General features: G+C 44.4%; 1 protein-coding gene across 5 annotated transcripts in view; it reads right to left on the reverse strand.

Moving 5' to 3' along the window:
- The window catches only part of LOC102184668 (histone-lysine N-methyltransferase PRDM9), a 90,449-nt gene continuing 63,963 nt past the window's right edge, over window positions 859-27,344 (reverse strand). The window contains exons 1-8 of one of the 5 annotated variants that reach the window (XM_005675737.3): window positions 13,699-14,167; window positions 11,006-11,090; window positions 8,909-9,084; window positions 7,089-7,171; window positions 4,940-5,066; window positions 3,662-3,757; window positions 2,786-2,877; window positions 859-2,311 (exon numbers count right to left, since the gene is read on the reverse strand). In XM_005675737.3, the coding sequence (XP_005675794.1) occupies window positions 1,067-2,311; window positions 2,786-2,877; window positions 3,662-3,757; window positions 4,940-5,066; window positions 7,089-7,100 (1,572 nt within the window). In that variant the 5' untranslated portion in view covers window positions 7,101-7,171; window positions 8,909-9,084; window positions 11,006-11,090; window positions 13,699-14,167 and the 3' untranslated portion in view covers window positions 859-1,066. Of the gene's footprint in view, window positions 2,315-2,785; window positions 2,878-3,661; window positions 3,758-4,939; window positions 5,067-7,088; window positions 7,172-8,908; window positions 9,085-11,005; window positions 11,091-13,698; window positions 14,168-27,344 lie in introns of those variants that run through there. The other 4 variants (XM_018053257.1, XM_018053275.1, XM_005675738.3 and 1 more) reach the window with 4 other exon arrangements.

Raw genomic sequence — 27,344 nt, forward strand, 5'->3', positions numbered from 1 at the left:
CTAACTTTCCTACTTGACCAATTTTCATGTAACTTCACATACTGTTTTATATTCTGTAGTTTTATTGTGTACACACACATACATACATGAACACATGCACTGATTCATCTTATAGTTTTTATACAATAAAATAAAATATCCTCTTGATGAACTCAGTTTTGAATTAGTCCCTGTCTGATGTAAACATGGCTACCTCTGTTCTTATGATTTCCATTTATGCGGAGTATGTTTTCCATCCCTTTGAGTCCGTATCTGTGCCCCAGAAAAACATGGGATAAATTAATTACAAACATCTGTGTTGTTTTGCCACCTGTGAAACACAGGCACTAACATGTTCAAACGGGCACCAAGGCCCAGGCCTTCTTGTTACCCTGGCAGAAGGAAGCTCCACCTTCCCCTCTCTGAGCCTTCTGTTTGTGTATGGGAGGGGCTGGGACTCCTGGGTCCCACTCCCAGCTGGGGCTCTGTGGATTCATGGCTGTTGACAGGGCAGTATGGGCAAGATCGGGGACCACGGCTGCTTCTGCTCTCCCTGCTTTCTGGGTGTTTCATGCATCACTAGGAGGGCAGCCCTTTTGTCATCACATGAATTAGTGTGTGTCAGGCATTCCAGAAGGGGACACTCCAAATGCCTTCCCCTCTTTTTCATGTCCTAGTTTGTTTCCACTAGCAGTTACCTGACAGTGAATCTTCAGATGCGTGCCAAGAGTGGTGCTACGGTAAACAAGTGCACAGTGGTTACAGGTCTAGTTTCTCCCCTCTGTGGTTTACTTATTTGAAGGATAACTTATAACCGAAGGTATTTCTACGCTAATTACAGGTATACTATTGGAATTTCTCTGAAATATGATTCATCTGTTTCACAGTCACAGCTGAGGATGAAGCTCCCTCCACATTCATTCCATTCAGTTTGTTCTCCCATGAGTCCACTGCTAAAGGCTTTGTTACACAGGTGACATGCACATGGATTCTGTCTACTGTGAATTAACTTTAGTCAATTAATAAGGATGCATAATGACTCTTATACATTGAAAATAAACACAGTATTTCTTCATTGTGTGAGTCCTCAAGAGTGTTTATACTTTGAAGGTATGGGTGGTGAATCTTCATTTATTACCTTTACAGCATGAGTTCTCTCGTGTTGTCTGAGGTTAAAATATTTACTGAAGGCTTTTCCACATAGGTAACATTTATATGGTTTCTCTCCAGTGTGAATTCTCTTATGCAATCTAAAGTTATAACTCCTATTGAAGGCTTTACCACATATATTGCATTCATACGGTTTCTCACCCGTGTGAGTTCTTTCATGTCGTCTAAGGACAGAGGAGTGATTGAAGGTTTTCCCACATAGGTGACATTCATATGGCTTCTCTCCAGTGTGAGTTCTTTCATGCCGCTTAAGGACAGAAGAATCAGTGAAGGCTTTCCAACACAGGTGACATTCGTATGGCTTCTCTCCAGTGTGAGTCCTCTCATGTCGTCTAAGGACAGAAGACTCAGTGAAGGCTTTTCCACACAGATGGCACTCATACGGCTTCTCTCCAGTGTGAGTCCTCTCATGTTTTCTAAGGTGAGAACAGTGAGTGAAGGCCTTCCCACACAGGTGACACCCATATGGCTTCTCTCCGTTGTGAGTCCTCTCATGCTGTCTAAGGTAAGAAGCTTTACTGAAAGTCTTCCCACACAGGTGGCATCCATATGGTTTCTCCCCAAAGTGAGTTCTCTCGTGTTGTTTAAGGTCAGAACAATGAACAAAGGCTTTCCCACACAGATGACATTCATTTGGTTTCTCTCTGGTGTGAATCACCTCATGTCGCCTAAGATTATAACTTTTACTGAAGGCTTTGCCACACAGATGACATCCATATAATTTCTCTCCAGTGTGAATTCTTTCATGTTTTCTAAGGTCAGAACAATGAGTGAAGGATTTTCCACAAAGATGACATCTATGTGGTTTCACTCCAGTGTGAATCATCTCATGTCGTCTAAGGTTAGAACTTTTACCGAAGGCTTTCCTACATACATGACATTCAAATGTTTTCTCTCCAGTCTGAGTATTATTGTGTTGTCTATGGGCAGAACCTTGAATAAAGGTAATCCGTCTTTGATGACATTCATATGATTTACTTCTAGAACAAATCTGCTTCTGTATATTAAAGGATGGCAAGTAACTGATGGCTTTTCCAACATCTTGGCTAATAAAGGGTTTCTTTCCCACTTGAGGTATTACATACTGAGTCAATGGTAAGATTTCAGTAAATTTTTCTCTGAAATTGTTGCATTCCAAAGGATCCTCTTGAGTGTGAGACCTCTGCTTTTTGAAATGAAATGAGAGATTGTTACAAGTTTGCCAAAGTTATTCATTCCGTCCTTTCTCTACATATAAATTCTAGGGTAATCATTCAGTGATGGACTCCAGTTAAAATTGCTTCTATATTTTTAATATTTAATAAACATGAAGTATTACTCTCTTGCAAGCATAGATTTACCTTTTGTAATATCCCAACTGCAGAGATACCTATTTAATTTTAAAGACATTATTATGTTTCAGTGTTTAGGAATATAACCCATAATTACATAACTATCTGTTTATAAGACTATAAACTGTTTATAGTTCTGACTATCGGTTAATCTTTTCTTCCTTAAAACCAGACTAACTAAAACTTTCTCCTATGGAAGTCCATGATCCCAACTTTAGTTAAATCAGGTACGTATGCCAAATTTCCAACTTATTCAAGTCCCAGGTCTTCATCTGGAGGAACATGTTTATGCGTGTGAAGCTTACCACTGCACGACGTAGAGGGGCGTCCTTCTTGCAGGTATGCTGCATAGATGACATTTTCTGTTTTTTCAGATCGTCTTCTCTATCTGAAATGACTAGAAAAAATAAATTACTATAATGGTAATAATGGTATCAGTGGAAGTAAAATGTTGAAGTGACTCAATGCTCATTTGTGTCTGTTTCAAATACTGACACACAGACGGGAAAGAATGTCAAATTAGGGAATACTCTAAACAGAGAAGAAACAGATAACAACTGTCATTCTCAGGACTGAATTATGAGGAAGATAAAATGAATACGGCAAGTTGAGGAAGAAAAGAGAAGATCCTATTCATAGAACAGGACCATGAAAAGGGATGTTTTGTGAATGTTTATTAATTCCAGTGGGTACACATATTTCACCTTGTGTAAAGCCAAGGACAATGGCAGAAAGCCTTGTGAATAGAAGATTGATGCCTTCAACATATGATAACATCTGAAAAATGTTTCCCCATGACACTGTCTAAATTTTAAAAACAGCCTACAATGCAGGAGACCCCAGTTCGATCCCTGGGTCAGAAAGATCCCCTGAAGAAGGGATAGGCTACCCAACAGTTTTCTTGGGCTTCCCTGGTGGCTCAGACAGTAAAGAATTCACCTGCAACGTGGAAGACTTGGGTTCGATCCCTGGGTTGGGAAGATTCCCTGGAGAAGGGATCGGCTACCCACTTCAGTATTCTTGCCTGGAGAATTCCATGGACAGAGGAGCTTGGCAGGCTACAATCCATGGGGCCACCCAGAGTCACACATGACTGAGCAACTTTCACTTGATTCCTTAGGGCCTATTCACTCACTGACCAGGCTGCTCCTCCTATCGAAGTACAGGTTCTTGGAGCTCACCTGGACTCTGACTTTGTAGGAAGCCTAACCCTTCTTTTGAAAGTTGCTCTCCTTGCTCCAAATGGGAAATCACATCTGATTTGTAAAGCTGATTACCTGTTGGTAGGAGAAAGATATGCGGATTTTGAGTTCCATGCTCATAACAGTGCATGATCACAGAGCAGACTAGTGAGGAAGAACACAATAACCTCTAAAGGTCAGAACGGAGAAGAGTATGTTGAAAACAACATGTACAGGCTTTGACTAGCAAAATGATGACTCTTCAACTTGTTCCCAAAGACATTAAGGACCTATCACTGCTAATGCCCACGCCCAAGTTCAAAGACAGATTATGGAATCTTCAATATTTTCATTTCACAGTGCTTTAATACTATATCCCCAAAGAATCCAATACATACAACTTCCACCAGAAAAATCTAAGTTCTATGTGGAAAACAATATATCTATTATTTTTAACACTGTGATCTGATCAAACCACAGTCCTTGCTGTAAAATAAATTTTAAGAAATCAACACATTTGTTTACCCATACAAAAATAGTGAGTTCCCACCACTGCCTGAGCATCAGACTGAGTAGCAACAAAGACCCAAAGTTGTGTAAGGAAGGTTACAGTGTAGTGGGATCGACAAACTACATCTAAGTAGTGACATGAGTGAAAGTCACTCAGTCATGCGGAGAAGGCACTGGCACCCCACGCCAGTACTCTTGCCTGGAAAATCCCATGGATGGAGAAGCTTGGTAGGCTGCAGTTCATGGGTTTGCTAAGAGTCGGACACGACTGAGCGACTTCACTTTTTCACTTTCATGCATTGGAAAAGGAAATGGCAACCCACTCCAGTGTTCTTGCATGGAGAATCCCAGGGATGGGGGAGCCTGGTGGGCTGCAGTCTATGGGGCTGCATGCAGTCAGACACGACTGAAGCGACTTAGCAGCAGCAGCAGCAGCACTCAGTCATGTCTGACTCTTTGTGACCCCATGGACTATACAGTCCATGGAATTCTCCAGGCTAATACTGGAGTGGGTAGCCTTTCCCTTCTCCAGGGATCTTCCCAACTCAGGGATCAAACCCAGGTCTCCTGCATTGCAGGTGGATTCTTTACCAGGGGAGCCACCGGGGAAGCCCCCCAAAACATAAGAACTAAAGAAAATTTTGATAAGGTAGTTGTGAGAGTTATGATGAAGAGTCAAAGCAGAATCTGGAGTGAGAAATGGGAAAGTTTTCCTCCATCCTTGTTGAATGAGCACATACACACATCATTAAAGAGTAACTGACTAACCAACTGAGGCCAGATGACTGATGTTCTCCAGCATCACATCTCTGAACAGCTTTCTCTGGGAGGTGTCCAGGAGGGCCCACTCTTCCTGGGTGAAGTCCACAGCTACATCTTCGAAGGTCACTGATTCCTAAAACATCACAGACATCGTTTTAGACACAGCCATCTCTGCCAGGGGAGGACAGTACAGGTATAAGGCACTAAGGAAATGGCAGCTGAGTGTACAGAATCTCAAACAGTATTTTGGGTCCAATCAAATCATTCTCATTGTTGACATGAACCTCTGACTTTCAGACAAACCTATGAAGACCACACACTCTGAATACAGAAAACTTCATAAAAAGACAATGCAAGGTATGGTGTAACAAACTGTGGAGACTTCCCAATAGATTTGTAGTTACAGCTTCCAAATCATGGTTATAAAATTTCCACTTGAAAACGGAACAGTCTTCCATTCAATTTCAAGTAAATCTAAGACTCATCACAAGGGATGACATATCCACGATATGCCCCTTTTAAAACACGACCGTGGTTAGATTATTCCTCTACATGGCCTCAGTTTCTTCATCAGTGAAATGGTTTTTAATAACCTGTCATCAGTTCTGAAAGATCTAATGACTTAATGTGTGAAGTGCTAACTATCTAGCAGCCATTTCTTAAATATAACTTTTAGGTTTATTATTCAGGAAATGGCAGAGAATACTGAAGCAACATCCAGAATTCTGCCTAACTGACTAGCATTCATACAGGTCTTGGGATCAGCAGGTACAACCTTTCATCTTACAAAGCTGAGGTGTTTGCTATTAAGGGTAAATGAGTCAGCAGCTCACACCACAGGTCTGAGACTTCTGCACAGAAGGACAGTCTTATCCTGACCCCTCCTATATCTGAGGTCTCCCTTTCTCAATTATCCCGGGACCTCCAAATATCAGTTATTATTGTCCCTTTTGTTTCTTTGTCTTGTCTTTCTACTCAAGTACATCCGAAGCCACCTGATTGCTCTGGCCTCTTCCATTCATGGAAAACTTCCTCAGGGTTTAAAGTAGTACTCTACTTCCTATATTCTTTCTTCTGAATCACAGCTCAAATTAAGAAAACACTGCTCCTTATATACTGTTTCCAGTTATGAAAGGTGAAAAAGCAGAAATTACAAAGAGGGAAAAATTTATGACTTGGGACATTGGTAATAATGAAAATTTAGTCTTCTTTTTTAGAAGATTTTGAAAAGCACAAATATATTTTATCAAAATTTTAAGAAGTTTAAATTTGAAAAAAATGTAAGTTAATGACTCCTCATTGCCTTCTCCTGCATAATCCTTTGTTTTCTCTCAGCACTAGCCAGCACTCCCTTAGTACCTATAACACTGGACTTACCAATGTCATCTGTGGAAACATCTGCCTCTCCAGTGGGTGTGTTGCAATGTTTTCCTCCTTACTCATCTCCACTGCCTGTATTCACCTCAATCTTAAGCCCATCACAGTTAATAAAATGGTTATAATAACAATCTTTTTTTTTGCCAAGTGGGCCGGGAGATGGTGAGGAACAGGGAGGTCTGGCGTGCTGCGTTTCATGGGGTCGCAAAGAATCGGACACGACTGAGCAACTGAACTGAACTGAACTGAACTGAACTGGGCCATGGGCTGCGTAAAGAAAAGAAAACCTCTCATCTCTTCTTGAATACATGGCATTAATAAAGACTGGAATATCTTACTATAATGTTGGGAAGAAATGACCATTTGATGAGTCCTTGACCCAACATGACCATTCCAGAATTCTGGGGAACTTAACGAAGCTCAGATCCTTGAACAACCTCTCAAGTGCACTTAGAACATGTGTGCCGGTAGGAGAATTGTGTCCATACACTGGCAATAGGGCTTCCCAGAAGGCTCAGTGGTGAAGAATCCATTTGCTAACGTGGGAGACTCGGGTTGGACCCGAGTCAGGAGGATCCCCTGGAGAAGGAAATGGCAACCCACTCCAGAATTCTTGCCTGGGAAATCCCATGGACAGAGGAGCTTGGTGGGCTACAGCCCATGGGGTTCCAAAGAGCTGGACAAAACTGAGCATATATCCCACCACCAGCACTGGCAATAGAGATTAGAAAGCAATTTCTACTGCTAATTTCAGCAGAAAGAGTAATTTCCTACCCACCTGAGATTCCATTGTAACTAGTTCAGCTGCCAACTGTCTTCTGGGTTTTCACTTACACACAGTCCAAGCAACAGGAAGCAGAGCTGAGGAAGAAGAAAAAAGTCATGAGACTCTTAGCTGTCTGCAATCTCCATATTCACTTGTCATGAAGCCCCAACCCTTCACCTGGAAGTAGCTCCCAGGACAACCAAAAGAAACATGCAGTGTCCTCCACGAGAAATATGGGTAGAGCTCTCCTAGGATCAAAAGTAAGAAGGCATGGCTATTGTTCTTAGTAAAGAAGGCATAAAAGTGAACGTCACTCAGTCGTGTCCGACTCTTTGCGACTCCATGGACTATACAGTCCACGGAATTCTCCAGGCTAGAATACTGGAGTGGGTACCCTAGCCCTTCTCCAGCAGATCTCCCTGACCCAGGAATCAAACCAGAGTCTCCTGCATACCAGGTGGATTCTTTACCAATTGAGCTATCAGGGAAGCCCAAAGAAGGTATAAACACCTTCAGTTTAGAGTAGAATGTGGACACCACTGAGTTTGGTATGCTAATTCACTCACGAAGTGTGTGAAGTGTCCAGTTCCCTCCTAATTCCAAATCACAGGGATCAATGACTCATGCCACGTGTGTCTCCACCTTGAGTAACAACCATGAACTTCTCAGGTTTAATTATTCTTACTCTGTGCACTAGCAGTTTCTCCAGCTCCATTCCAGCCCTCTAGTACCTTGAAACATCCCTGCTTTTCTCAGCCCCTCATACACTCATCTGGAATCACTCTGTCTCTTCCAGGAATTTCCAGCAACACTAAGTTTTAGATTTCTTCTGCACTTAGTTGTGAACTAAGAGAATTAAGAATATATTTTGACAGGGTTAATTATTTTAGGTACTGATTTCATTTGGAGGAATCAATGGCACCTACTTGCAATGTGTATGCACGCTCAGTCACGTCCAGCTCTTTGTGACTCCATGATCTGAAGCCTGCCAGGCTCCTCTGTCCATGGGATTCTCCAGGCAAGAATATTGGAGTGGGTTACCACTTCCTTATCCAGGGGACCTCCCTGACCCAGGGATTGAACCCAAATCTGTTGTGTCTTCTGCCTTGGCACGCGGTTCTTTACTGCTGCGCCGCGTGGGAAGTCAAGCTCTTTTGGGGAACATACTTTCCCTAACTTTCTCTAACATCTTAGTCTACAGTCTTCAAAGTAATCTTGTCACTCTAACGCCATATCACTTACCAAGGACTTCTCAAACGATACTGCTGGAAGATCTCAAGACTCTACCCTACCTCTTTCACCTTTTTCTATTTATGTGCGTTGCCAGTGTATGCCCACGTATTTACACAGTTGCTTTGATTTCTTCCATTACTTTTTCTAAATTGAAAGTGACAAAACTCACGTTTGAATTCCATTTCTGAGCTTGCCTCTTTTTTTCCCCCCAAACTAACATATACTAGAAATGAAACACATCTCAGTACATCATCTCCCACTCTCCCCAAATATTACTCTTTACCTAGTCTCTAACCTTTTCAATGTCTCCACCAGACATCCAAGGGTTAACATTTTAGATGCTCTCTCAGAACATCTCAAATACAGTTCAGCATTGCTATTACTTCTACACTGTTCACTAGCATCCTTCATTTCCACTCAAATACATAAACACAACTTGCTACCCCATACTTATTTCCTTCAATCTGTTTGAGTGTCAGGTCCTCAGAGATCCCTTCATTGAATTCCTACCAAAATGAATACTTCACTTTTGGAGAACATGGTCTCCAGTACTCACCAGAACCAAATAGACGGAAAACCCAGTAAAGCCAAATACTCACTGAGGACACTGCCACAACATTCCAGAGTTCAGAGCATCTTTCTCTTTCCATAAAATGCATCATTTTGATGACTTCTCTTTTAATGCTGTTGATAATCTTATCAGTGTTTTAATCCAAAGGACAGTATCTGATTAAGTGGGCCCCAATCAAGATAAAATCAGGAAATTAGGCAGACCCTGTAGATGAAATTAAGGACAACAAATTGTATTCTTTAGTTCTTGCGTCCTCTAAAAGTCTCAAAAGCAAACTTCATGCCTTTTCTCAGACTTCAGTGTTTTATGATTTTGGTTGTTCTGGGCAGCACTGAGAATCTGCAGCCAATGAATCCTTCCTCCTCTTTAGTTTTATTTGTAAGAGGATCTGTAATCTAACAACAATATTCACAGACTGTGGACAGAAGAGTGGTGACTCTACATAAGTGTAAATATTTATGCTGAGTAAATATCTAGCCAAAGAGAATATCTTTTGTTTTCACTACCAAGCAAGAAAAAGCTCATCCAGTGTACATCTCTTTAAGTCAGATCTAGTTGTTATCCTAATAACTGAAAAACTCTGCAATCCACAAAATTTAAGGATTTCCAGAATAAATGATTAGTTTTAGGACTGATTTTTATTGTACACAGAATTTGTTTAACTTTTTAAATTGTAAAATAAAACATATACATAACATTTATCATCTTAGCCATTTTTAAGTGTATAGTTCAGTGGTGTGAAATACATTCATAGTGTTGTGCAACCATCTTCAACACTCTTCATCTTGTAAAACTGAAACTCTGCACCCACTAAACAACCACTTCCCATTCCCTTCTCCTCCCAATGCCTGGAAACCACCATTCTACTTTCTGTCTCTAAATAGGACTTTGTTTTTTTTGGCTGTGCCAAAATAGAAGAAGTATCCTAGAAATCAGTGCAGGTGCTTGGGTCAGAACCCAGAAAAGAGAGAAAAAAAGATGAAATTCAAAAATGGTATCAAAGAGCTGAAACTGTAATGATTTTTGGAAGATATGATTTCGAACAAAAAAATATATATATAAGAATCCATTTTAACTATCATACCTAATAATACTTTTTAAAGTAGACAAATCCAACCTTAATGTACTGAAATCAATGTTTCCTATTTAGTAACATAGTTTAAAATCTAAGTAAACACATGAAAGCCAGTCTCTATGTATAACAGCAAAATACTATGACTCTAACTTCAGATAAATTTGCAAACCCATGCAAAGAAATTTTAAAACTTTTTAAGGACATAAATGTGACATGAACAAAGTCTGCCAAACCAAATTCTTAGACTAGAGGACATGGTGACAAACAATCTGTGACTGCAGAAATGTGGTGCAACTCAAATTTAAAAGTCTTTGCAGAATCTGAAACATGACGTGAGTATGTGTGTACAACTGCACCAATTTGCTGTACATCTAAAACAAAACTGTAAATCAAGTATACCCCCCAAAAATCATATGCAATATTTCACATAAAAAATGAGGAATATCCAAACAGTTGATTTTTGTCTCAGTTTTGATTTGGGATGAGGATATAGCCAAAATAACTGTGAAAAGAAAAAAAAAAACCCTGGAGATCAGTCAAATTACATCTGAACCTATATTATTTGAAACTTTAAAATAGCTCAATTAAATACTTGAACAATATTAAACAATATATTAGGACTAAATGAACATAATATTTTATACTATGAAACAGGTGACACCTTACAAAGGGAAGAAAGCAAAGGCCATGATTTGGTTTCACTGCATCAACATTATCAAAGTGTCTGTGTGTAAGTAACTAAACCATAAATCAGAAAAATAAGTAGGGAAATTCATTCTATATATACATGTGTATAAAGAATAACCTTTACTCAGTCCCTTAAATGATTAGTAAAATGGAAGTTAGGAACAAAGAGTTGTCATTTTATCCAAATCTACAATCATATACACATATTTAAAATGAATCCTGGTTACCGTATGAGGGGACAAACAGATGAGGGTTTCTTGGCCACTGTGTACTGTGTGTAGGGAGCATGGTGACAAAGCCTATTACAAAATGAAATGTAATGAGCCAGCCATCTCTTGGCTCAGCAACGCAACTCCAACTTACCCAAAGAGGAGAAACACTCGGCATCTGCAGACAAGCAAATTCTTTACAAATCCATGAGCACCAACATCTCCCCGGGACAGGTGTGCTGTGAACAATATTAAAATCCTCTTACTATCAGACATTTTGGGCTGGCTCTGTTTTTAAACAATTACAGAAAAAAATATACTGCATGGCGTGGATGGAATGCCACCTGGATTTGTCATGGCTAAGTCTCTAATTACAGGCCAAATAAAAAGATTTACGTTGTTAAGCTTCAGCTACATTGTACAACCAGGCAGAACACTTTTCCTCTCTCCGCAATTTTCTTTCGTCTCGGTCTACATCGCCTCCTGTGCCTATGCAGTCCCCACTGGAGATCTTATTGACCGCATGGTGTCCAGGTCCTGTCTCTAGTCAATGTCTGGGCGTGCAGCATCGCTCATGACGACCCCCAAATGGAACCATGTCCCAAGTCCCATGTCACTGGCTGACAGTGAGATGGAATTGGTCTGGGGATAGGAGAGGCCATAGATGAGTGAGGAAACGTCTTAGGCAGGACATCTGAGACTCAGATTTTAGCATGTCCTAAGAACAGCATTACAGGAAAGAGAGGGCAGATCAATCAACAGATAATATGAGCTTTCCCAGATAAAGATTTACTCCTGACTCCTCATCTTTTCCCTACTCTGAGTGTCTTGCTCAGGCCAGAAGTCACTCCTTAGTGTTGGGAATGTGCCATTCATGTCTTCAAATAACTTCTCCCCTTTCTGGCCACAACCACACATGTAGGGGAGAAATTCAACATTTGGAAAAAATGGTCCTCTACGTCTGCTGAACTATTAGGGAACAGGGCCAATAAACTCCTACATGGGCATCAACAGCTAAGTTTCTCTGCCCCTCTATACTGTAAAGCCCACACATCACACAGCAGATATGGGAAGGCAAGTTGGTACAACCCTCCTTTTCAAGCCAATCCTTGTGTCTTCCAGCACCTGCTGAGCACAGCATCACCAGGTAAGGATGGGAAGAGGTCTCCTCCTCTCCTGTTGCTGAGCTTCCTAGGCTCTTTTTCACTCCAGCATCCAAAGTACATCATCCTTTCTCCTCCAAGTTCCCTTTCCTGAACCAAGTGCCACCTCCTCCTTGGAGAAATACCTCTGTTCTGTGCTTAATTTAAAAAATCTTGATCTTTCCCTACCAGTTGCCTTTTGACTATGCAAGAATGTGTCCTGGGGCACGTGGAAAGACACATGAACAGGAAAGAGGAACCATTACTGGCCTCACAGGCATGGGGTGGTCCAGGATCATTCTCACTCCTGCCCCTAAAGATTCCAGATCTCACTTCATTTTCCTGAGCAAGTGCAAGTTGTCTTTCATGGTTGTAATCATCTTGATTAAAACCATTTAATTTCTATTTTCCACAATAGATATCAAAATATACAATTCTATGAATATATAAAAAGTATAACATTAAGAACACTTTTAAATAATGGCATTGGGAAACACAAACATTCAGGTATGGAAATAGCTCTGAGTAAAGTACTCATCATGAACAAATGAGATCTGTGAGAACAAGTTCTAGAATCATCCAGCCTATTGTTCAATATTTGCAAAACAAACAAAAAAATAAAGGAAATTTGAAGGGAGCATATACTTAGTTGAAAACTGTAGCTCACAGACCAATACATTAAAAACTCACATACAGAAGAAAGAATGCTGCTGAACACTGGGCCACTTGTTTAAACTACCTGGTACTGACTTTTAAGACAAAAATCAGTAATATCCCTACCAACTGCACACCGAAATAGTGTACAAATTACTTACTAAGCACCAGAGAATACTTTTAGTACACAATAATGACAAGAAAAGGACCGAGGTCTCATGATCTGAATCTGACACAATACACTTAATTTGGAAAATTTTAGAGGATGAGATGGTCGGATGGCATCACCGACTCAATGGACATGAGTTTGTGTAAACTCGGGGAGTTGGTGGTGGACAGGGAGGCCTGGCGTGCTGCGATTCATGGGGTCGCAAAGAGTCGGAGACGACTTAGCAACTGAACTGAACTGAATGAATTTGGAATCTATCCTTCTCTCCCCAACTGCTACTGCTGGTGAAAGTCCCCTCCTCCATTCTGTCCTTGGCCATCTCCGTGTTAATCTCCTTTTTGTCTGTTTTCATGTACAGAAGCTCTTACGGCTTCCCTGGTGGCTTAGCTGGTAAAGAATCTGCTTGCAATGCGGGAGACCTGGGTTCGATCCCTGGGTTGGGAAGACCCCCTGGAGAAGGGAAAGGTTACCCACTCCAGTACTCTGGCCTGGAGAATCCCATGGATTGTAGTCCATGGGGTCGCAAAGAGTCGGACACGACTGAGCGACTTTCACACCTCACACACAATGCTTCTTATTCAGTCACTTTCCTTTTTTTACCGGTATTTTGTCTCTCCAGTCCCACCGCACCCACCTCCCTCCCTCCTCTACCTCACTTTTCAAGTCCTCACTCTCCTTTACTCCTTCCGTCTCCCGGTTCAGTCTCGGCCTGCCCGCCTCACTCGACACCCACGGAACGGAGCAAAGGTGCTCTGCCCAGGAGGACACTGTCCCATGAGGGAGCGGTACCCGCGCCGGCAGAGGATAGGGCTTGGGACAGAAGGTCACGCGGCGTCACTGGACAGGGCCAATGCCCTCCCCCAGGGGGCTCAGGGGCCTTACTGAGGCGGTGACCGCGGAGGGGAGCCAGCGGCGGGGCCGGGCCGCTTCTGGAGAAGACGCGGGTCTGCGGATTCCCGGAGCCGCGGGAGGGCGCGGAGTCCCGGGCGGCTCCGAGAGGCACAGAGGGCGAGAGCGCACGTTGCGAGTGGGGACCTGACACAGCGTGGGTCGGGGCGGGACCCCGTGAAGAGACCGCAGGCCGGAAGGTCGGATCGGGATGGCCTCGGATCCGGAAACGGATGCGACTCGAACCCGGCAGCGGAGCTCCGGGCATCGCGAGTCTCAGGGCGCCCCGGGCCAGCGGCGCGAGAGCGGGTCTGTGACGTCGGCAAGGACTCGGGCCCCGGCGAGAAGGAAGGGGTAGGGCGGAGCCGAGGCGCGCGAGAAATGCCCGGGACCGCCCTCACCCGGGGGCCGGGCGCTCCCGACACCCGCTTCCGGGTCCGCGGGCACTTACGTAAGGGGAGCGGGGCCGCAGGGGGAGGTGGGGCCGGGGTGGGGCGGAGCCTCGGAAAGCCTCGCCCAGGGTGGGCGTGTCCTGAGCGCGGAGGGCGGCTGGAGCGCTGGAGCGGCGTGGGGCGTGTCCTCCCGGTGGACACTGTGGGCGCGGCCGGAGCTCCCCCCCTGCCCTCCGCCGATTCCCGCTCGGCCGGTGCCGGGTCACACATCTCAGTCTCAGCCTTTGGCTGTGTGGGCGCTGGAGCTGCTTCCTCCTAGTTTCGGGATAAGAGTTCCGAGCAACTCCAGGTCGGAGCTGACAGTTGTGAGGCCTTTCCTAGTGAATTCTGGAATGTTTCCCTGTTCAGTTCAGTTCAGTTCAGTCGCTCAGTCGTGTCCGACTCTTTGCAACCCCATGAATCGCAGCACGCCAGGACTCCCTGTCCATCACCAACTCCCAGAGTTCACTCAGACTCGCGTCCATCGAGTCCGTGATGCCATCCAGCCATCTCATCCTCGATCGTCCCCTTCTCCTGCCCCCAATCCCTCCCAGCATCAAAGTCCTTTCCAGTGAGTCAACTCTTCGCATGAGGTGGCCAAAGTACTGGAGCTTCAGCTTTAGTATCATTCCTTCCAAAGAAATCCCAGGGTTGATCTCCTTCAGAATGGACAGGTTGGATCTCCTTGCAGTCCAAAGGACTCTCAAAAGTCTTCTCCAACACCACAGTTCAAAAGCATCACTTCTTCAGCGCTCTGCCTTCTTCACAGTCCAACTCTCACATCCATATATGACCACAGGAAAAACCATAGCCTTGACTAGACGGACCTTAGTCGGCAAAGTAATGTCTCTGCTTTTGAATATACCGTCTAGGTTGGTCATAACTTTTCTTCCAAGGAGTAAGCGTCTTTTAATTTCATGGCTGCAATCACCATCTGCAGTGATTTTGGAGCCCCCAAAAAGAAAGTATGACACTGTTTCTACTGTTTCCCCATCTATTTCCCATGAAGTGATGGGACCAGATGCCATGATCTTCGTTTACTGAATGTTGAGCTTTAAGCCAACTTTTTCACTCTCCTCTTTCACTTCCATCAAGAGGCTTTTTAGCTCCTCTTCACTTTCTGCCATAAGGGTGGTGTCATCTGCATATCTGAGGTGATTGATATTTCTCCTGGCAATCTTGATTCCAGCTTGTGTTTCTTCTAGTCCAGCGTTTCTCATGATGTACTCTGCATAGACGTTAAATAAGCAGGGTGACAATATCCAGCCTTGACGCACTCCTTTTCCTATTTGTAACCAGTCTGTTGTTCCATGTCCAGTTTAAGTGTTGCTTCCTGGCCTGCATACAGATTTCTCAAGAGGCAGGTGAGGTGGTCTGATATTCCCTTCTCTTTCAGAATTTCCCACAGTTTATTGTGATCCGCACAGTCAAAGGCTTTGGCATATTCAATAAAGCAGAAATAGATGTTTTTCTGGAACTCTCCTGCTTTTTCCATGATCCAGCAGATGTTGGCAATTTGATCTCTGGTTCTTCTGCCTTTTCTAAAACCAGCCTGAACATCAGGGAGTTCACGGTTCATGTATTGCTGAAGCCTGCCTTAGAGAATTTTGAGCATTACTTTCCTAGCATGTGAGATGAGTGCAATTGTGCGGTAGTTTGAGCATTCTTTGGCATTGCCTTTCTTTGGGATTGGAATGAAAACTGACCTTTTCCAGTCCTGTGGCCACTGCTGAGGTTTCCAAATTTGCTGGCATCTGAGTGCAGCACTTTCACAGCATCATCTTTCAGGATTTGAAACAGCTCCACTGGAATGCCATCACCTCCACTAGCGTTGTTCGTAGTGATGCTTCTTAAGACCCACTTGACTTCACATTCCAGGATGTCTGGCTCTAGATGAGTGATCACACCATCGTGATTATCTTGGTCGTGAAGATCTTTTTTGTACAGTCCTTCTGTGTATTCTTGCCAGCTATTCTTAATATCTTCTGCTTCTGTTAAGTCCATATCATTTCTGTCCTTTATCGAGCCCATCTTTGCATGAAATGTTCCCTTGGTATCTCTACTTTTCTTGAAGAGATCTCTAGTCTTTCCCATTCTGTTCTTTTCCTCTATTTCTTTGCATTGATTGCTGAAGAAAGCTTTCTTATCTCTGTTTTCCTGTTACCATGTGGAAAACAGGTTAAGTTGAAATCACCTCTCGCTCCTGGAGACTCCTGTCAGAATTCAGCCTCTGGCGGGGACCTGGCTGGGCCCAGCTGGGCCCTGCGGTTCCTGCCCTCCCTGTGCTGGAAATGGTCTGCACTGGTGATGGAAACCAAAAAGAACAGGGTTTCCCTTTCTGTCCCCATTCACCAGGGAGGCAGCTCGAGCCCTGAGCTCACTGCCGGGGACTTCATGTCATGTCCATGACAGTGTGGACAGTCTCCTAATTCAAGTCATTGATTTATAGATATATTTTCACATTGACCTTATCTATATTCCCACGGCTATCTGAAATAATGTTCAGTTCATTCGCTCAGTTGTGTCTGACTCTTTGTGACCCCATGGACTGCAGCATGCCAGGCTTCCCTGTCCATCACCAACTCCGGGAGATTTCTCAAACTGTTGTCCATTGAGTCGGTGATGCCATCCAACCATCTCATCCTCTGTCGTCCCCTTCTCCTCCTGCCTTCAATCTTTCCCAGCATCAGGGTCTTTTCCAGTGAGTCAGTTCTTGCATCAGGTGACCAAAGTATTGGAGCGTCAGCTTCAACATCAGTCCTTCCAATGAATATTCAGGACTGATTTCCTTTAGGATTTGTTGGATCTCCTTGCTGTCCAAGGGACTTTCAAGAGTCTTCTCCAACACCACAGTTCAAAAATATCAATTCTTTGGCACTCAGCTTTCTTTATGGTCCAACTCTCACATCCATACATGACTACTGGATTAAACCATAGCTGTGGCTAGACGGACCTTTGTTGGAAACATTGGAAAATAATCTTGTCAGAAAATGTTGTCAGGAAATAATGTTAGTGTTAAAGAAGAAACATCAGTGACATTTGTTAAAGCTGATAAAATAAAATTTGTAAACATAAAATTATCTGTGTTTGTTTGGGCCTTCTCCCTCCATAATGTGCCTGTGAATTCGCGTGCACATTAGCCAGAGCTCCTCAAAGATGGGACTGCCTGCTCAACCACAATATTGCTTTTTTTCCTTTTCTTCTGAAGCTAGCAATTGCTGTTATTAAGTCACTAAGTTGGAGTTTCCTGGTGGCTCAGACAGTAAAGGGTCTGCCTACAATGCGGGAGACCCAAGTTCAATCCCTGGGTCAGGAAGATCCCCTGAGAAGGAAATGGCAACCCACTCCAGTATTCTTGCCTGGAAAATCCCATGGATGGAGGAAACTGGTAGGCTACAGTCCTTGGGTTCGCAAAGAGTCGGACACGACTGAGTGACTCCACTTTCACTTTCAGTCACTAAGTTATGTCCAACTGTTTGTGACCCCATGGACTGCAGCACCCCAGACTTCCTTGTCTGCCGAGGTCCAGCCTCAGCAGAGTCCAGGGATATCCTCAGGATGGACGACGTCGGTGAATGAAGAAAGATAAAGATAAGGAAAGAATGACACGGGGTGACCAAGCTTCAGTGGGCGAGGCCCGTTTTACTTTATTTTCCTGGGGGCTTTTATACCCTGAGTTGTACATACAGCAAGGTGAAAAATGCAGAGTCAACTCAACATTCCATCAGTAATAACTTTTATCGATATCAGGTTCCTTCTTGTAAGAGTCTTATTTTTTGTACATTATCTTCTGTCCCAGAGGCCTGTTGATATTTCATGACCTCTTTTTGATAAATGTTGGCCAGCCAGAATAATAATCTTCCCTTAAAGTGTTTCTTCTTAAATTCTTAGCCTGTGTCACCCTTAAAGTACAGAGTTATATTTTTATGGGCAAAGATTCAGTGGGTTACAGCAAAGAAAGAACTTATTAACTCAACGTCTAATGTTGCTAATGCTAAAGCTACTGCTTGTTATTTCTATATCTTAACTATATGCACTCCCAGGAACACAATGGATAAGGGATGTGAGAACTTGGCAGCAAGCATAGGCTCAACAATGTTGCAAGAGTCTGGATAAACCTGCCAAGTAAGCTAGAATGCTAACAGAGGGTTTGAAACACTCCATTCATGCCCAGGAGATTTATTAACTTACCAGAGAAAGGTGGTCAGGGGACAGCTCCCTGCTAATGTCAGAAGAGCTGGTGAAAGACATAAAATAGTAAGACAGACAGATTCTGGTTTGGGGGTAGATGCTCGAGCAGGTCCAGGGGGTCTGTTGAGTCCTGAGGCCTTGCTTATCAGGACTTTTCTGCATGACCTTGTCCTGCATGACCTTGTCATGGGTGGGATCTCCCCTGCTTGCTCCCGGCACTTGTCCTTCACTATCTCCCTGAGTTTGCTCAAACTCATGTTCATTGAGTCAGTGGTGCCATCTGACCATCTAGTCCTGTGATGCTTGCTTCTCCTTCTGCCCTCAATGTTTCCCAGCATCAGGGTCATCTCCAAGGACTCGGCTCTTGGAATCAGATGGCCAAAGTATTGGAGCTTCAGCTCCAGTCCAGCATCAGTCCTTCCAGCGAATATTTAGGGGTGATTTAACTTGTTAAAAGAATAGTGCTCTTTTCTGGCTCTGTAGGGGCGATGGTGACTTCCGCTTGCTATGTTTGAGTTCACCTGGCTATGCATTTTGGTGAACTTTCTGTAAAACATCAGTGTATCATTTTGAGGCATGATCCTTTGTCTCAAAAATATATATGACCATGCCCTCAATTTCTAACAGGAAGAACAGGCTCAGAGCTTTCTGAGAATCTGCTTCCCCATTTATAATCTTCAGTATGACTCCAATAAAAATTCCCTCTTTTCTTCTTAATTCTTAATTGAATTTTCCTCAACAAAGCACAGTAAAGAAGATTTTATTCTGGGGTGGGCTGTGTCAACACTGGTAAAGGAACCAGTGCAGTGGGATTTCGTATTGGGTGAGAGAGATTGGGCAGAATAGAACGGGAAAGACCGGGAGCTGCCTGCGGCTCAGATCATGGCTCCTTATTGCAAGATTCAGACTCAAATTGAAGAAAGTAGGGAAAACCACTAGACCATTCAGGTATGACCTAAATCAAATCCCTTACAATTATACAGTGGAAGTGACAAATAAATTCTAGGGATTAGATCTGATAGAGTAAGTGCCTGAAGAACTGTGGATGGAGGTTTGTGACTTTGTACAGGAGGCAGGGATCAAGAACATCCCCAAGAAAAAGAAATGCAAAAAGGTGAAATGGTTATATGAGGAGGCCTTACAAATAGCTGTGAAAAGAAGAGAAGCAAAAGGCGAAGGAAAGATATACCCATTTAAATGCAGAGTTCCAAAGAATAGCAAGGAGAGATAAGAAAGCCTTCCTCAGTGATCAATGCAAAGAAATAGAGGAAAACAACAGAATGGGAAAGATTATAGATCTCTGCAAGAAAATTAGAGATACCAAGGAAACATTTCATGCAAAGGTAGGCACAATAAAGAACAGAAATGGTGTGGACCTAACAGAAGCAGAAGATATTAAGAAAAGGTGGCAAGAATATACAGAAGAACTGTACAAAAAAAGAGCTTCATGACCCAGATAATCATGACGGTGTGATCACTCATCTAGAGCCAGACATCCTGGATGTGAAGTCAAGTGGGCCTTAGGAAGCATCACTATGAACAAAGCTAGTGGAGGTGATGGAATTCCAGTTGAGCTGTTTCAAATCCTGAAAGATGATGCTGTGAAAATGCTGCACTCAATATGCCAGCAAATTTGGAAAACTCAGCAGTGGCCGCAGGACTGGAAAAGGTCAGTTTCCATTCCAATCCCAAAGAAAGGCAATGCCAAAGAATGCTCAAACTACTGCACAATTGCACTCATCTCACATGCTAGCAAAGTAATGCTCAAAATTCTCTAAGGCAGGCTTCAACAATACATGAACCATGAACTTCCAGATGTTCAAGCTGGTTTTAGAAAAGGCAGAGGAGCCAGAAAGCAAATTGCCAACATCCACTGGATCATCAAAAAAGCAAGAGAGTTCCAGAAAAACATCTATTTCTGCTTTATTGAATATGCCAAAGCCTTTGACTGTGTGGATCACAATCAACTGTGGAAAATTCTGAAAGAGATGGGAATACCAGACCACCTGACCTGCCTCTTGAGAAACCTGTATGCAGGTCAGGAAGCAACAGTTAGAACTGGACATGGAACAACAGACTGTTGCCAAATAGGAAAAGGAGTACGTCAAGGCTGTATATTGTCACCCTGCTTATTTAACTTCTATGCAGAGTACATCATGAGAAATGCTGCACTGGAAGAAACACAAGCTGGAATCAAGATTGCCGGGAGAAATATCAATAACCTCAGATATGCAGGTGATACCACCCTTATGGCAGAAAGTGAGGAAGAACTATAGAACCTCTTGATGAAAGTGAAAGAGGAGAGTGAAAAAGTTGGCTTAAAGCTCAACATTCAGAAAACGCAGATCATGGCATCTGGTCCCAATACTTCATGGCACATAGATGGAGAAACAGTGGAAACAGTGGCAGACTTTATTTCTGTGGGTTCCAGAATCACAGCAGATGGTGACTGCAGCCATGAAATAAAAAGACACTTACTCCTTGGAAGATAGTTTATGACCAACCTAGACAGCATGTTAAAAAGAAGAGACGTTACTTTGCCAACAAAGGTTCGTCTAATCAAGGCTATGGTTTTTCCAGTGGTCATGTATGGATATGAGTGTTGAACTATAAAGAAAGCTGAGCGCCAAAGAATTGATGCTTTTGAATCGTGGTGTTGGTGAAGACTCTTGAGAGTCCCTTGGACTGCAAAGAGATCCAACCAATCCTAAAGGAAATCAGTCATGAAATATTCATTGGAAGGACTGATGCTGAAGCTGAAACTCCAGTACTTTGGCCACCTGATGTGAAGAGCTGACTCATTTGAAAAGACCCCGATACTGGGAAAGATTGAAGGTGGGAGGAGAAGGGGATGATAGAGGATGAGATGGTTGGATGGCATCACTGACTCAATGGACATGACTTTGAGCAAGCTCTGGGAGATGGTGATGGCCAGGAACGACTGGGGTGCTGCAGTCCATGGGGTCACAAAGAGTCGGACACGACTGATTAACTGGACTATTTCCATATATGAAAATCAAATTTTCTATGTTTCCTATATGAAAATATGGGTGTATATTTCCATTTAAGAAAATCAGATTTTTGTATTTTTTTGTGTGAAATATGGGTGTGTATTTCCGTATGTGGAAATCTTATTTTCTATATTTCCTTTATGAAAATAGGAGTTCAGATTTTAGTTTAGCTCTCTTGATAGTTTTTTTCTCCCCTGCAGATTCCGTCCCTGATAGAGGCTGTTACCAATGTACATTCCCACTGACAGTGTACGTGTGTTCCCTTTCCCCCAGGCTCTTTCCAGCCTTTATTGTTTGTGAACTTGTGAGGATACCCATTCTGAATGGTGGGATTTGATTTCTAGTTGTCATTTTGTTTGGCATTCCTGCAGCAATTAGGAATGTTGACCATCATGTCCCATGAGGCTGTGTGGTATTTTACTTAAATTTCTTCTTAAAGAGTATGAGAAAAATCACCAGTGTGTCAGTCTTTGCAGACCGGGACCTGGAGACTGGAGTTGATGAGAAGAGGGACACAGAGGACCCAAGTCTTGAGTGAAACAAGGGTGGTTTATTTGCAGAAATGCATGTTTATATATCTTCATACAAGACAGCTTTAGGCAGTAAAAAAAAAAATTGAGCAAAAAGAAAACCAAGCAAATAACAATCTTCAAAGGGCCAGAAAGCATTCAATATCTTGAGTAAGAGGGGCATAACTGAATAGATTACATTTAAGTAAGGTCAGTGAAGGGAGTCACCGAAGGGTCACTGAAGGGTCACTGAAAGGAATCCAAGCAGGCGCCCCTTCTCATGATCTCAGTCCTGAGACTGCGTGCAGCTCTGCTGGCTCCTGTTTTGCAAGAACTGATAAGGGATCGAGTGTCCTTGAAAAACAGCACACAAAAGAAGAACATACTGGATCCCTTAGAGTCGAATGTCCCTGACGCCAGCGGCAAGTGACTTTTAGACAGTCAGGCATGTTTGGAATTTATTTCGGCAATCCCTGCCGCAGGACATTTGCCGAGGGCAGCGGTCACAGCTGTGCCCCAGGCCTTGGGAGTTAGAGGTGCCAGGAAGCACCAGTGGTCACGCTGCAGTCACAGGAAGTGTCCACAAAGAGCTGCATGTCTCCACACCTGCCTTTGGTTCCTGCAGCAAAAGGAGCCTGAGGAAAAGCTGGCTTCCTGGACTGTGAAATAGCGTGGAATGTGCCTGGGCAAACGTGAAAGGCTTCTGTCCCAGCACTTCTTCCCTCTAAAGCTTCACACCCTTAACCCCCAGATTAATCCTGTGGGGACCACGGCTCCCAGCTGAGGGGGCTAAGGTGCCTAGGATGTTACCTTGTGAGTGAGGGGGCTTGAGCTGCGGATGCCAGCACCAGGAAAGATGGAAGCTTGGCAACCACTGCCTGCATGTCCTTGAGGACGTGATCCACCTCTGGACTCTGGTCCCAGAAGTACCAAGCAGACAGCAGAGGTTTCAAAAGGGCTCAATGAAGGGCACCCTGCCAGGCAGTCTGGACCCCACCCCAGGCCGGCAGTGGGCCCCAAGCCTGTTTGGGCTCCAGGGATGGGATCGCAGCCCCAGTCAGGGAGGCCAGAGGGAGTCAAGTCGGAGCTGCCTTCCTGTCCTCCCCTTCCGCGCCAGGCCGGGGCTGTGTTGGAGTACCGCTGCTCTTGTCCTCGCTGTGTGGCCACCCAGCTCAGGTGCCACATGTCCATGAGGCATCTCCAGGCTTTTGTTTTTCGGGGGGAGGGGGGTGGTTTCCCGTAGAAGGTGGAGCCAGAGTGTTGTGCATCAGGCCCTTTTGGATTATCTAATCTCAGACACAGTTTTCTGTGTGTACAAGGAAGCGAGGAAAGAAGGGGGGGATAACCCTTGTGCTTAATTTCTTAGAGATACAGGTATCTGTGTATATGAGAAAGGCAGGCAAGCAGGGAGGGAGGAGGGGCCCAAGTGTGTAATCCTTGTAAATGGCAACCTACTCCAGTATTCTTGCCTGACGGATCCCGTGGACAGAGGGGCCTGGCAGGTCCATGGGGTCGCAAGAGTCGGACATGACTTATTGACGATAAACTACAGATACAGGTTTCTCTGTCTATGTTAGTCCCAAACTCCTAATTTATTCCCAGCTGGTCACTGTGTTTAATTTTCTTTTCATGGATCCTTTTGTTTGACTTTGAATTCTGAGTCTCTTGTTGAGTTGCATTCTTTCGCATCTCTCTCTCTCTTTTTTTAAAATATTGCCTGGAAAGGCCCTGATATATCATTGCTCCCTCTGTCTGACTGAACCCCCTTAGTGCCTGATTGTTTGAAGTCCATCCCTGTGGCTCCCAGCGTCATAGGTTCTTACTTTTGGTGTCGGTTTTTCGTGGCTGTGTAACTCTCTGTCATGTATATGCCCCACAACCTGTTTTGCAATTCATCTGTCAGAATTTTTGCTGGTTCTCTGTCTTAGCTGTTGAGACTAGTGCTGCAGTACTCATCTGGGTTCATGTACCTTTTATTGATAATGCTTTTGGGATATAAACTCAGCTGTGGGAATGTCCGTTTCTAGGCTTAGCCTCCCTTGAGAGATTTTTTTCAAACATTTGGAGACTGTTGACTTCCTGATTGTTGATTTTTTGGAGCAATTTCCTCCCGTGCTGGCCACATGTCATTTTCTGAGGGCAGCTGGCATGAATGGAACCCCAGGCCACGTGAACTGAGGCGCCTGTTAGCAACGGTGCCCATGTTGTGATTGCAGAAATTGTCCACAGGCAGCAGCAGTTTTTCATGCCCACCTTAGGTCCCTGGGAGCAAGCGGAGCCTTAGGACAAGTCGGCTTCCTGGGCTATGAAATAGAGTGGAATGTGCCTGAATAGGCAGGAAAGGGCTCGAGTCTCACCACTGCTCCCCCCTAAAGCATCTCACTAACAGCCTGTCCAAACTAATCCCTTCAGGGTTGACGGCACACTGCTAAGGGTGCTTAGGTGCTCGGAGGCTGCGCTCTCAGGAAGGAGGCTTGAGCTGGGGTCCCCAGCTCCAGGAGAGGTTGAGGCTAGCTGAATTTTGACTTGAAATTCCTCAGGGCCTTGGTGCTACGCGGGACACTTGTCCCAGCCAGAAGTAGCACACAGTAGGCCTTTAAATAGCGTTCAACGAGGGACACCCTGCTAGGCTGTCTCGACGCCACCCCAGTTCGACAGTGGGACCCAAGCCTGCTCAGCCTCTAGGGATGGGGCCGCACCCTGAGTCAGGGAGGTTGGACATAGAACAGTAGGCCCTGCTTTCCTTCCCTCTTGCTTAGCATCTCGCCGATACTCCCTGCAGCACAGTCCATTTGCCAGACTGATGCTATTGTCACCAGACCACTGCCGAATCCAGGCATTAAGTCGTCGGTGGGGCGCCCTATGGTTTTGGCGTGGGTGCTTTTTGCCTTTGAAGGTGGAGCAGAGTGTTGAGCATCAGATCCTCATGCCTTTTCTACCTCAGACACACTTTTCTGTGCTAGAAAGCAGGATGAGAGGAGAAAATTTTTAAGGATCATTTCTTAGGACTACAGATTTCTGTGCATTTGTGGAAGGAAGGAAGGAAGGAGGAGGAGGAGGATAGTCCATGTGAGATTTCTGTGCATTTGTGGATGGAAGGAAGGAAGGAGGAGGAGGAGGAGGGAGGGAGGGGGGAGGGGGGGCTGGGATTTGTGATGGAAGGAAGGAAGGAAGGAGGAGGAGGAGGATAGTCCATGTGAGATTTCTGTGCATTTGTGGAGGAAGGAAGGAAGGAGGAGGAGGAGGAGGAGGATAGTCCATGTGGATTATTATTAAAGGCACAGATTCGCTGTTGCTTCAGGTACTTGTGCGCTTTCACTTGATTTATTTTTTTCCCGATACCATTTGTTTGGTTCTGAATTCTGAGAGTCTCTCTTGGGTGGTCGATTTGTTGACTTGTCTGTCTGCTCTCATTTACCTAGGTGAGACCTTGTATACCGGGATCTTCCTCTGCCTGATGACTTCCCTGTGCCTGCGACCCCTCAGGGTCCATACTTGTGTCTCGCAGTGTTATGATTCCCTAATTTCAGGGTCTGTTTTTTTATGAGTAAAAAGACAGTCTGCCAGATACACGTACCACATCTTGTTTAAGCTTTAATCTCTCACTGGGGACTTTGCAGATGTGTGTCTCGGCTACTGGAAGGAAGCAGTGCTGGAGGTGTATGATGGGGTGCCCATGCCTTTTGGTCGGTAGCGTTCTCAGGATATAGGCAAGGTGAGGGGATGTCAGACCCTAGGCTTAGCCCGACGTGATGGCTTTTCCCAAGCATTCACAGACTGTCCATTCTCGTGCCTGCTACTGATGTATATTCCCACTGGCAGTCTAGGGGACTCTTTCCTCTAGACCTTCTGCATTTATTGCCTGTAGACTTGTGACGCCGGCATTGTGAGTGTCGGGATTTGATTTCCTGTTCTCCGTTTCATTGGCATTCCAGCGGCAATTAGGGACGCCGAGCATCTTGTTTGGTGGGGCAGCTTTGGTGTGATTATACCTTCTTTTTTTTCCCTTAAATGGTGGGAGGACAATTTACCTTTGGCAGTCGGCTTCCTGAAAATCGGCTGTGTTTGGAATTTATTTCTCTGGAATCAGCCGCAGGACATTTCCTGAGGGCAACTGTCATTAAGGGAACCCCAGACCTTGTGAATTGCCTGTTAGCAAGGGTGATCATGTTGTAGTTACAGAGAATGTCCTCAAGGCGGCAGCACTCTTCATGCACACTTTTGGTTCCTGGGGGCAACCGGAGCCTTAGGGGCAGCTGGCTTCCTGAGCTTAAAAAGAGTGGGATATCCTGAGGAGACAGCAGAGGGCTCAATCTCGCTAGTTTTACCCACCATATAAGCGAAAGTGAAAGTCGCCCAGTTGTGTCCGACTCTTTGTGACCCCATGGACTATACGGTCCATGGAATTCTCCAGGCCAGAACACTGGAGTGGGTGGCCTTTCCCTTCTCCAGGTGATCTTCCCAACCCAGGGATCGAACCCAAGTCTCCCACATTGCGGGCAGATTCTTTACCAGCTGAGCCACATCTCACGAACAGCCGGTCCAGACTAATCCCTTCAGGGTCCACAGTACACTGCAGAGGGCGCTAAGGTGCTCGGAGGCTGCGCTCTCAGGAAGGAGGCGTGTGCTGGGATTCCAAGCACCAGGAGAGGTTGAGGCTAGCTGAATTTTGCCTTGAAATTTCTCAGGCCCTTGATGCCATGGGAAACTCTTGTCCCAGCCAGACGTAGCACTCACTAGACCTTTACAAAGTGTTCAACGTAGGTCACCCTGCCAGGCTGTGTCAACCCCACCCCCGTTCAACAGTGGGATCCCAGCCTGTTCACCCTCCACGGATAGGATAGCATCCCAAGTCAGGGAGGTCGGACCTAATGCAGTCGACCCTGCTTTTCTTTAATATCTTGCCAATACTCCCTGCAGCACAGAATCCCATTTGCTATACTATGGTTATTGTATAACCATAGAACCATAGAACCGTAGAACAACCACCTGACTCAGGTATTAAGTCATCTATGGAGTATTTCATAGGTTTTTTGGGACTTTTTGCCTCAGGAGGTCGAGCAGAGTGGTGAGCATCAAGTCGTTGTGCATTTTCTACCTCAGAAACACTTTTCTGTGAATAGAAAGCAGGAAGATAGGAGATAATTATTGTGGATTATCTCTTAGAGCTACAGATTTCTAAGTCTGTTTGGATGAAAGGAAGGAGAGAGGAAGATAATGCATGTGCATGGTTTTTTACAGGTACAGATTTGTTGTTGCTTTAGGTACTTCCCCCTTAATTTTTCCAGGCCTTTCACCTTATTTATTTATTCTGAAATGGTTTGACTTTGGATTCTCAGAGTCTCTGGGATGTGAATTTGTTGATTTTTACATCTGTGCTCATTTGACCTAGTGAAAAAAAAGTGAAAGTCACTCAGTCATGTCCAATTCTTTGCAACCCATGGACTACACAGTCCATGGAATTCTCCAGGCCAGAATACTGGAGTGGGTAGCCTTTC

The sequence above is a fragment of the Capra hircus genome, chromosome 1 (assembly GCF_001704415.2).
Source record: "Capra hircus breed San Clemente chromosome 1, ASM170441v1, whole genome shotgun sequence".
Taxonomy (NCBI): domain Eukaryota; kingdom Metazoa; phylum Chordata; class Mammalia; order Artiodactyla; family Bovidae; genus Capra; species Capra hircus.